Source organism: Coregonus lavaretus, assembly GCF_964263955.1.
Source record: "Coregonus lavaretus genome assembly, chromosome: 26".
In the NCBI taxonomy this organism is placed as follows: Eukaryota; Metazoa; Chordata; class Actinopteri; order Salmoniformes; family Salmonidae; genus Coregonus; species Coregonus lavaretus.
Window position 1 is genome coordinate 22,184,405 of NC_140013.1, and position 10,554 is coordinate 22,194,958.

Below are 10,554 nucleotides of genomic sequence, written 5' to 3' on the forward strand. Positions count from 1 at the left end.
AGTCTTCTCCTTTCCCCCTTCTGATAACCAGGTGGCGAATCGCATCTCTGCATGTCTGGCAGACATATCAGTGTGGATGACGTATCACCACCTCAAGCTGAACCTCGGCAAGACGGAGCTGCTCTTCCTCCCGGGGAAGGACTGCCTGTTCCATAATCTCGCCATCACGGTTGACAACTCCGTTGTGTCCTCCTCCCAGAGTGCAAAGAGCCTTGGCGTGACCCTGGACAACACCCTGTCGTTCTCCGCTAACATCAAGGCGGTGACCCGATCCTGTAGGTTCATGCTCTACAACATTCGCAGAGTACGACCCTGCCTTACACAGGAAGCGGCACAGGTCCTAATCCAGGCACTTGTCATCTCCCGTCTGGATTACTGCAACTCGCTGTTGGCTGGGCTCCCTGCCTGTGCCATTAAACCCCTACAACTCATCCAGAATACCGCAGCCCGTCTTGTGTTCAACCTTCCCAAGTTCTCTCACGTCACCCCGCTCCTCCGCACACTCCAGTGGCTTCCAGTTGAAGCTTGCATCTGCTACAAGACCATGGTGCTTGCCTACGAAGCTGTGAGGGGAACGGCACCTCCGTACCTTCAGGCTCTGATCAGTCCCTACACCCAAACGAGGGCATTGTGTTCATCCACCTCTGGACTGCTGGCCCCCCTACCTCTGCGGAAGCACAGTTCCCGCTCAGCCCAGTCAAAACAGTTCGCTGCTCACCCCAATGGTGGAACAAGCTCCCTCACGATGCCAGGACAGCGGATTCACTCACCACCTTCCGGAGACACTTGAAACCCCACCTCTTTAAGGAATACCTGGGATAGGATAAAGTAATCCTTCTACCCCCCCTTTCCCGACCCTAAAAAATGTATAATAATAATTGTAAAGTGGTTGTCCCACTGGCTATCATAAGGTGAATGCACCAATTTGTAAGTCGCTCTGGATAAGAGCGTCTGCTAAATGACGAAAATGTAAATGTAAATTAGAGTGAATGCGGAATGAACTAGAAAACACAAGGAGCTAAAATGCAAGCGTTGTATTCTTATTGCTTGGGCCTTATTCAATCAGACTTTGAAATAGCATCAATTTGAGTTTCTTTCTTTTGAGCACACATATTTTAGCGCCACTAGTCTGGATTTCCTGTATTGAAGTATGGTACAGAAATAGTTGCATGATTTGCATCCATCAGACAAAAGTTACCTACAGTTGAAGACGGAAGTTTACATACACCTTAGCCAAATACATTTAAACTCAGTTTTTCACAATTCCTGACATTTCATCCTAGTAAAAATTCCCTCTGTCTTAGGTCAGTTAGGATCACCACTTTATTTTAAGAATGTGAAATGTCAGAATAATAGTAGAGAGAATGATTTCTTTCAGCTTTTATTTATTTCATTACATTCCCAGTTGGTCAGAAGTTTACATACACTCAATTAGTATTTGTTAGCATTGCCTTTAAATTGTTTAACTTGGGTCAAACGTTTCAGGTAGCCTTCCACAAGCTTCCCACAATAAGTTGGGTGAATTTTGGCCCATTCCTCCTGACAGAGCTGGTGTAACTGAGTCAGGTTTGTAGGCCTCCTTGCTCGCACACGCTTTTTCAGTTCTGCCCACAAATGTTCTATAGGATTGAGGTCAGGGCTTTGTTTTGGCCACTCTAATACCTTGACTTTGTTGTACTTAAGCCATTTTTGCACAACTTTGGAAGTATGCTTGGGGTCGTTGTCCATTTGGAAGACCCATTTGCGACCAAGCTTTAACTTCCTGAATGATGTCTTGAGATGTTGCTTCAATATATCCACATAATTTTCCTTCCTCATGATGCCATCTATTTTGTGAAGTGCACCAGTCCCTCCTGCAGCAAAGCACCCCCACAGCATGATGCTGCCACCCCCGTGCTTCACGGTTGGGATGGTGTTCTCCGGCTTGCAAGCTACCCCCTTTTTCCTCCAAACATAACAATGGTCATTATGGCCAATCAGACCAGAGGACATTTCTCCAAAAAGTACGATCTTTGTCCCCATGTGCAGTTGCAAAACGTAGTCTGGCTTTTTTATGGCGGTTTTGGAGCAGAGGCTTCTTCCTTGCTGAGCGGCCTTTCAGGTTATGTCGATATAGGACTCGTTTTACTGTGGATATAGATACTTTTGTACCTGTTTCCTCCAGCATCTTCACAAGGTCCTTTACTGTTGTTCTGGGATTGATTTGCACTTTTCGCACCAAAGTATGTTCATCTCTAGGAGACAGAACGCGTCTCCTTCCTGAGCGGTATGACGGCTGTGTGGTCACATGGTGTTTATACTTGCGTACTATTGTTTGTACAGATGAATGTGGTACCTTCAGGCGTTTGGAAATTCTTTTTCGGAGGTCTTGGCTGATTTATTTTGATTTTCCCATGATGTCAAGCAAAGAGGCACTGAGTTTGAAGGTATGCCTTGAAATACATCCACAGGTACACCTCCAATTGACTAAAATGATGTCAATTAACCTATCAGAAGCTTCTAAAGCAATTATATCATTTTCTGGAATTTTCCAAGCTGTTTAAAGGCACAGTCAACTTAGTGTATGTAAACTTCTGACCCACTGGATTTGTGAAACACTGAATTATAAGTGAAATAATCTGTCTGTAAACAATTTTTTGAAAAGTTACTTGTGTCATGCACAAAGTAGATGTCCTAACCGACTTGCCAAAACTATAGTTTGTTAACAAGATATTTGCGGAGTGGTTGAAAAACAAGTTTTAATGACTCCAACCTAAGTGTATGTAAACTTCCGACTTCAACTGTATGTAGAGTAATCATGAATATTTTACAACAACAAAAAATTATCCTTTTGTAAAATCTAAAAGTAATAATAAGAAATGTACAATTGATTTGGGAACCTACAGTACCAGTCAAAAGTTTGGACACACCTACTCATTCAAGGGTTTTTCTTTATTTTTACTATTTTCTACATTGTAGAATAATAGTGAAGATATCAAACTATGAAATAACACATATGGAATCATGTAGTAACCAAAAAAGTGTTAACAAATCAAAATATAGCCACCCTTTGCCTTGATGACAGCTTTGCACACTTGGCATTCTCTCAATTAAGAGGTGTGCCTTGTTAAAAGCTGGTTGAGAGAATGCCAAGAGTGTGCAAAGCTGTCATCAAGGCAAATGGTGGCTACTCTGAAATATATTTTGATTTGTTTAACACTTTTTTGGTTAATATATGATTCCATACGTGTTATTTCATAGCTTTGATGTCTTCACTATTATTTTACAATGTAGAACATAGTAAAAATAAAGAATTACCCTTGAATGAGTAGGTGTGTCCAAACGTTTGACTGGTACTGTACATTCCAGTCCCCCTGTGTCTATGTAGCAAAGGAAAGTTTGTTGTTTACTTTCCCTCTCTTCAAAAGTTTTCCCTCACTACTCTTTTCCTCCCTTTTCCTCCCCCCTGCAGTTTGACATGCAGCATATCACTCTTGAGGAGCTGAAACACATCCTGTTCCACGCCTTCAGAGACCACCTGACCATGAAGGACATAGAGAACATCATCATCAACGAGGAGGAGAGCCTCAACGAGAACTCGGGACACTGTCAGGCAGACTTTGAAGGAAGTGAGTTGAGTAGATTCTGTAGTCTGTGGAGAGAGATGGAGGGTGGGTGAGAGAGAGAGAGAGAGAGAGAGAGAGAGAGAGAGAGAGAGAGAGAGAGAGAGAGAGAGAGAGAGAGAGAGAGAGAGAGAGAGAGAGAGAGAGAGAGAGAGAGAGAGAGAGAGAGAGAGAGAGAGAGAGAGAGAGAGAGAGAGAGAGAGAGAGAGAGAGAGAGAGAGAGAGAGAGAGAGAGAGAGAGAGGAGAGAGAGAGAGAGAGAGAGAGAGAGAGAGAGAGAGAGAGAGAGAGAGAGAGAGAGAGAGAGAGAGAGAGAGAGAGAGATAGTCTGCTAGCTGTCATCGGTGGGGCAGAGAGCGCTGCACGCCCGTCCTCCCGTCAGGCTGGATCTAACTCCACCTACCAGGATCCCTAACCGTCAAAGACTCCACCTGCTGATTTTTTAATTGAAGGTGTTTATGGTGTAGGAAGTCATATGGTCACCTGGGCTATGATGAGGCATCACCTGGTTCTGCAAAAATATGTCATCAGGGAGTTATGAATACCGCAGCAGCAGAGAAGGGTGTTTAGGTTGATAATAATCTTTATTTTTTGTTTGTTATTTGGTCGTTCCACAAAAAGAGTGCCTTTTGCGTCCCTTTGATATTTCCAGTAGAAATGTTGCACCAATATAGAATTTTAAAAGCCTGCTATATTAATTGAAGTGCCCTTTAATATAGACCACATGGAGAATTCAATAAATCAAATTTTTTATATGAATAAAGTCTTGCTAAAGTGCCAAAATGCACCATTTTGACATGTCCCTCCGTCAACCCTGTGTCACTTCTAGGAAGATTTCAAACCACTTAATCTAAAAATGTCTCCAAGTTTCACCATGACATGTCCCTCCGTCAACCCTGTGTCACTTCTAGGAAGATTTCAAACCACTTAATCTAAAAATGTCTCCAAGTTTCACCATCGTTGGAAAGCCCTAGTTATTTTTGTTGCTTTGTTGTTGCTAATGATTCGTTTACGTCTGCCCTTCATTTTTAAGGTCAACCTTGTTAAGTGAACTACACTCTTGTTTTAATATGGTGAAACTATTCCTTTAAAACATTTTTTTCAAAAGAAACATTGAACATCTAATAGTCAAATCATAGTGTAAAAGCAGGTGAGCTGGTTCTACTCTTTTTGGCCAGTTTCTGGTGTTTTGTGATGGGAAACTGAGCTGGTTGAGTATAACACGTCAACCCTGTTACCCATAAATGTTTTAGTCATTTAATTGTTTTGGTGCAGCTTGCATTCAATTACCACTAACTGTTGCATTCTCCCATTCACGAGGGGATTTATGGCTGATTTAAGATGAAATCGTCAACCTGTTACGGTCAACCCTGTTTACGGTTACGTTTTTTTTATTTAACCTCTTGAGATGGGAAAAAAAAAATTTTATGAAGTTGAACATGTCCTCTTTTTGACAGAATGTTAAAATTAGGTGAAATCAAAAGTATTCTTTGACCAAGTTACACTTCTCAAAAGGCACCGAATTGTTGGAACGACCCTATTATGTCTGTAGTGAAGATGATACAACAGTTGAATGTCAGGAGCAGGAGACCAGCGTTCAGGTGAATAGTACCAAAACAAAATAATTTGCATTTCCCCTGAGATCCTTTGAGTACAACTACTCACACCTTCCCCAGTAAGCTGTTGGTTCTGTATCCTTTCAGGTTAGAGCCAAAATATTTACTGCTGTAAGAGTGGCAACAGACAGCAGGGCTGAACATGGATTGTAAGGTGCTTTATCAGAGTATTATAACCGGAGGGTGAGACTGAGAGATTACAATGTGTCCTCTGTGCGGATGGGATGTTTCAACTGGGTTTGTGACTGGGAGTTACAGTTAGCACCACTACGGGCTAAATCTCATAGGGGAAGAGAATATCAGGCCCCAAGGTCTAAATGAACAGTACCCGCTATTGACGAACACTTGAATGTGTTCTGACCTATAGAAATAAATACTTGATGTCACTGTAGGGCACAATGATTGTGTTATAGTAAAATGCTTCATGATACAGATATGACAAATCTATACATTTTAGCTCATTTTGATTATGCATTTTATGGCAAAAAACTGTTAAAGTTTACTTTTGTGTCAGTAAACCAACTCCGCTGTTTCCAGATCACTGACTGGCCAGGTGGAGGGAGACTTGCTGACTTACCATTCCATGCCGGAGGTAGACTGAAACGGATAAGGATATCATGGCCTGAAGTTGGCTTTCAAGCTGTGTGTGTGTGTGTGTGTGTGTGTGTGTGTGTGTGTGTGTGTGTGTGTGTGTGTGTGTGTGTGTGTGTGTGTGTGTGTGTGTGTGTGTGTGTGTGTGTGTGTGTGTGTGTGTGTGTGTGTGTGTGTGTGTGTGTGTGTGTGTGTGTGTGTGTGTGTGTTTGCGTGTGTGCGTGTGTGCGTGTGTGTGTGTGTGTGCATATCTGTCCAGATGTACTGTATATTTGTGTCAGTTATATTTTCATCCCAGGTCCCACTGTGCTGCGGACACAAACACATCATGTGACAGAGAGCAGTGCCTCAGCTGAAGCATAGGATTGATCTCACCTCTGCTTTCTCTCTGCCAGAGTCACACTCTCCTTGCCACTCACTCCCTCCTTTCCTTTCTTCCATCCCTCCCTCATTCACTTACTCACTTTCCGACACAAATAACTAATGTCTCCCAACTAAATCAGGTCCAACTATATGATTGAGAAGAAAGCATGGTGCAGTTTGTTCAATAGTCATTTCTCCCCATCAACACTGCTGAAAATGACTTGGCTTTCTCTTTCTCCTTTTCTTACAACAGAGAATGGCAGAAATGTGATGTGCCAGCTTGAAATGGATTTGGTAATAAACCTATGCGTCTTTCTCTTTCTTACTTTATCTTGCTTTCTCTCTTTTTCCCTTCCCCCCTTTCTCTCTTTCTCCCTTCCCCCCTTTCTCTCTTTCTCCCTCCCCCCTTTCTCTCTTTCTCCCTTCCCCCCTTTCTCTCTTTCTCCCTCCCCCCTTTCTCTCTTTCTCCCTTCCCCCTTTCTCTCTTTCTCCCTCCCCCCCTTTCTCTCTTTCTCCCTTCCCCCCTTTCTCTCTTTCTCCCTCCCCCCCTTTCTCTCTTTCTCCCTTCCCCCCTTTCTCTCTTTCTCCCTCCCCCCCTTTCTCTCTTTCTCCCTTCCCCCCTTTCTCTCTTTCTCCCTTCCCCCCTTTCTCTCTTCTATTAGTCCATTCTAAAAATAAGAACCGGCAGACGTGCGTGAGGAAGAGTCTGATCTGCGCCTTCGCCATGGCCTTCATCATCAGCGTCATGCTCATCGCGGCCAATCAGATGCTGCGGAACGGCCTGGAGTAGCCACACCCGGCCACACCCACTGTGAGCGGGAAAAACAAACCTGCATGTGCATGATGACAGTGGGTGAGGTAATTTCCTGTTTCTTTAGAAAAAAAGAAAAAAAAACTTCAACAATGCCTCACTGATGGTGACATAAAAACGAAAAACACTGACTGATAAACCACCAGATTTGTATGATTTTTCTGAGTGGATGACAGTCCGATGTCCAACGACACTGAGAAGCCAGCATGAGGAGTCCAGCGAGACCCCTCATAACTCCTTTACTCTGGCAGGGACATTCAAGGGCTGACTTTTGCTTACTCTGCTGTCACTGTTCCCTAATGCAATAAAAACACAAGTACAGGAGTTCAGTACTCTTCTTCTCTTCTCTTCTCTTCCCTACCCAGTCTTCATATGAAGGTATTTTAGAAGACAATTTTAACTTCTTGCCTCAGAAGGCAGAATCATGGTGGATTGAGACAGGCCCTCAGTGTATCTGTATAAGGCAGCATCCTTGTGGATTGAGACATACCCTCAATTGTATCTGTGTGAGAGAGATTGGAGCTGTGCCTCCTGCACTGCAGAGAGCTTGATGAGCTACGGGGCGCACCGCTGCAGTCTGGCTACGCACACACACACACACACACACACACACACACACACACACACACACACACACACACACACACACACACACACACACACATATACACACACACACACACACACACATATACACACACACATACACACACACACAAACAAACAAACAAACAAACACACACTGAAATAATTGGCCTGTTATTCTAGTTTCCTGAGGGGAGGTGGAACCCAGCTCACCACTGGAGCATTTAGTAAGGCTTGGGATGCTTCAGGCATGATGGTGCCATCTGCTGTAGGGCTGGTGTTTAAGCTGTTCTAGAAGCTTTCATCCAGAGTTCAGGAGTGAAATCAGTGGGTATTCCTGTGCCCAATATTTCCCTATATGTAAAATGGAAAAATGTGTCACTGTTACTTTCTCTGTGTACATTGCCAGTGCTAAACAGAACAGTGTTTGAAAGACCATAGCTGTGAAAAGTATGGGCTGTACTGTACCTATGATCTAATTCCTCTTGAGGTAGGTAGGTCTGAACTCCTGTATTGTATTGACTCTCATGGTAATATTTAAACCACCTTCAGTTTTGCTGAGGACTGCTTGTAACACCTACAGTACTGCATGCGATCAAGTCAACGTTGATATGTAAATATGTATGTAACCCATGTTGTTGTTGTCTAAGTGTATTGGGTGACGGTGTTCTACTCTGTATGTGCATGATTGTTGGTACAGTCTGCTTTAGCAGATTTAGAGGTGGAGGGAAGGAGAGAGCACTGTGAAACCAGAAGCTGCTGCCTTCCACATCACAATACACAGGCAGGTAGACAGACAGAGACACAGCTCTCTCTCTCTCTATGTTCCCCTCACCCTCTGGCCAAAGCCATAGAACTCAATAGAGATGTACTGATTGAAGAACACTAAATGGTTGTTGTTTTCTGTTACAAATGTGTATTTTTGGTAGGAACAGTCCATCATTTGTGTATGTTGTTGGGTTCCTTCACCCTGCCTTTTGCACTGTATAATAATTTCCATCTATCCCAATGAGCAGAACGGAGAGAAGAATCACAGACTGGTAAAAGAGCCCCATCTAGAGCTTGGCTCCAGAATTCTGATATTCTTTGCAACACAATTCATGTGCTCTCCTAGCTCTAGTCCAGGGCAAATAATCCATCCCTTGTATTCAGATGTCTAATCATCAGAACATGAAATGTTGGAATATAATATTATGATTCTTATCTATCTTATCTGTATAGAAGGTTTTATGAAATGATGAATGTTCTACCTAAATAATTGTTGGTTCGATTAACTGCACTGTTTGTGGAACATACATAGTAGTCTATTTATTGGAATTCTATGTCTTGCCCATGGCAGAAAATCTCCTTTCTAATCACCTTGAAGAGGCTTGCATTAAAGTATGATCAATGAACGTCCCCATTAATTTTAACATAATGTTTGGATGGATGGCTCCTCTGTTAAGTTTTCATATTTGTTTTATGATGTCAAAGTAAAAGCACTGATTTGTGTGCAATATCATCTTGCAAATACAGTAGGCTACACTGGATTTAATATTGTTGAGACCACCAATTTAAGCCTAATAGGTGGCAAATTCTCACCTCATTCATTATCTAATGTACTCTGTCAAAGTGGAGTTTGTTCCTTATTTAGCTGTTTTGTGCCATCACCCTTGTCTGCTTCATTAATGGCACCCTAATACATATGTAGTGCACTACTATTGACCAGGGCCCATGGGGCTCTGGTCAAAGTAGTGCACTATAGAGGGAATAGTGTGTCATTTGGGACACAGCCCACCCTAATCCCACGATACACTGTAATACCAGGGTATAGTCAGAGCCTTATGTTTATGAATAAATAAATACATGTTAGCCCACATAAAAGGCTCTGGCCTGGGTATACTATACAGTTACAGGGGGTGGAGCTGTACCTACCCTCACAGAATCAGTGCATGTCTTGATCATTAAAACTGATGGTGAATTAGGCTGGAAAACTAACACAGTCTCACTTCAGTAGCATGGTGGTTGAATTGCACATATATGTGCTGTATGGACACTGTACATAAAATACATATATATACAGTACATACACGTACACATGTAAACTGTGCATGCACACCATTAAAACATGTAGGGGCAGTTTCCCGGACACAGATTAAGCCTTGTGCTGGACTAAAAAGCAAGATCAATGGAAAATCTCAATTGAAAGTGCTTTTTAGTCCAGATTTAAGTTGTAATATTAAGAATAGCCTGAATATTGTCTCTGTAAATATTAAAATCTGTACAAAAGTAAATGGAAAGCATTTATGCAATAAAACATCTCCTTTTTGGTAAAGATTGTTTTTCTCATTGTCTTTCATCAGATAGGACTAGTGTTGTGTAGGAGAAGACCACAAGATGGATGTATAAGCCAGTACATTTCTTTGCTGTAAGCCTGGTTGTAAGTTATAGATCAGGGCCCATTTTTACAAAGCATCTCATGTTTTTAATGGCTGCCTCCTCCTTTACTCCCTCACAGACACACCGCATAGTGAATGTGATTGTTCTATTCATACACATGCCGCATTCTCATGGCTCTGCTAGAAGTACCCTCCGCTGATGCTAGCCAGCTGGGTTAGCCAGCTGACAGTCCTTTGAAATCGCTCTAAAAAAATGTTTTGGGATGCCCTCCTTCACAGTTTTTCACTCAAAATGAAAGACAAGTAAGTAGAGGACTAACTAATGAGTACAAAGCACGGCATGTCAGAGATAGTTGTGCTGAATCCTGAATCAGTCAAAAAACTGTTTAGAGTCTTAATTCGCTTAGGGGTTTTCATATTTGTTTATTTTCAATTTGTTATGATCTTAATGGGTTGGTGAAAAGGAAGTGCTAAAACCCTTTCAAGAAATCCCATCATTGAAGTTGAATAAATCTGTTGCAATAAAGGCTGCATGATGTGTTAATATGGTATCAACTTATTCACCCCATATGGTGTAATAGTTATTTGCATCCACAAATGTTTTTTTGT

At 42.3% G+C, this 10,554-nt stretch overlaps 1 protein-coding gene across 1 annotated transcript in view; it reads left to right on the forward strand.

The window, feature by feature from the left end:
• Nucleotides 1-6,961, forward strand: part of caln1 (calneuron 1) — a gene marked incomplete at both ends in the record, with an annotated part of 117,913 nt that extends 110,952 nt beyond the window's left edge. The window contains 2 exons of the mRNA XM_084142423.1: nucleotides 3,452-3,608; nucleotides 6,834-6,961. Of these exons, the coding sequence (XP_083998549.1) occupies nucleotides 3,452-3,608; nucleotides 6,834-6,961 (285 nt within the window). The remainder of the gene's footprint in view (nucleotides 1-3,451; nucleotides 3,609-6,833) is intronic.
• Nucleotides 6,962-10,554: the final 3,593 nt, after the last annotated feature.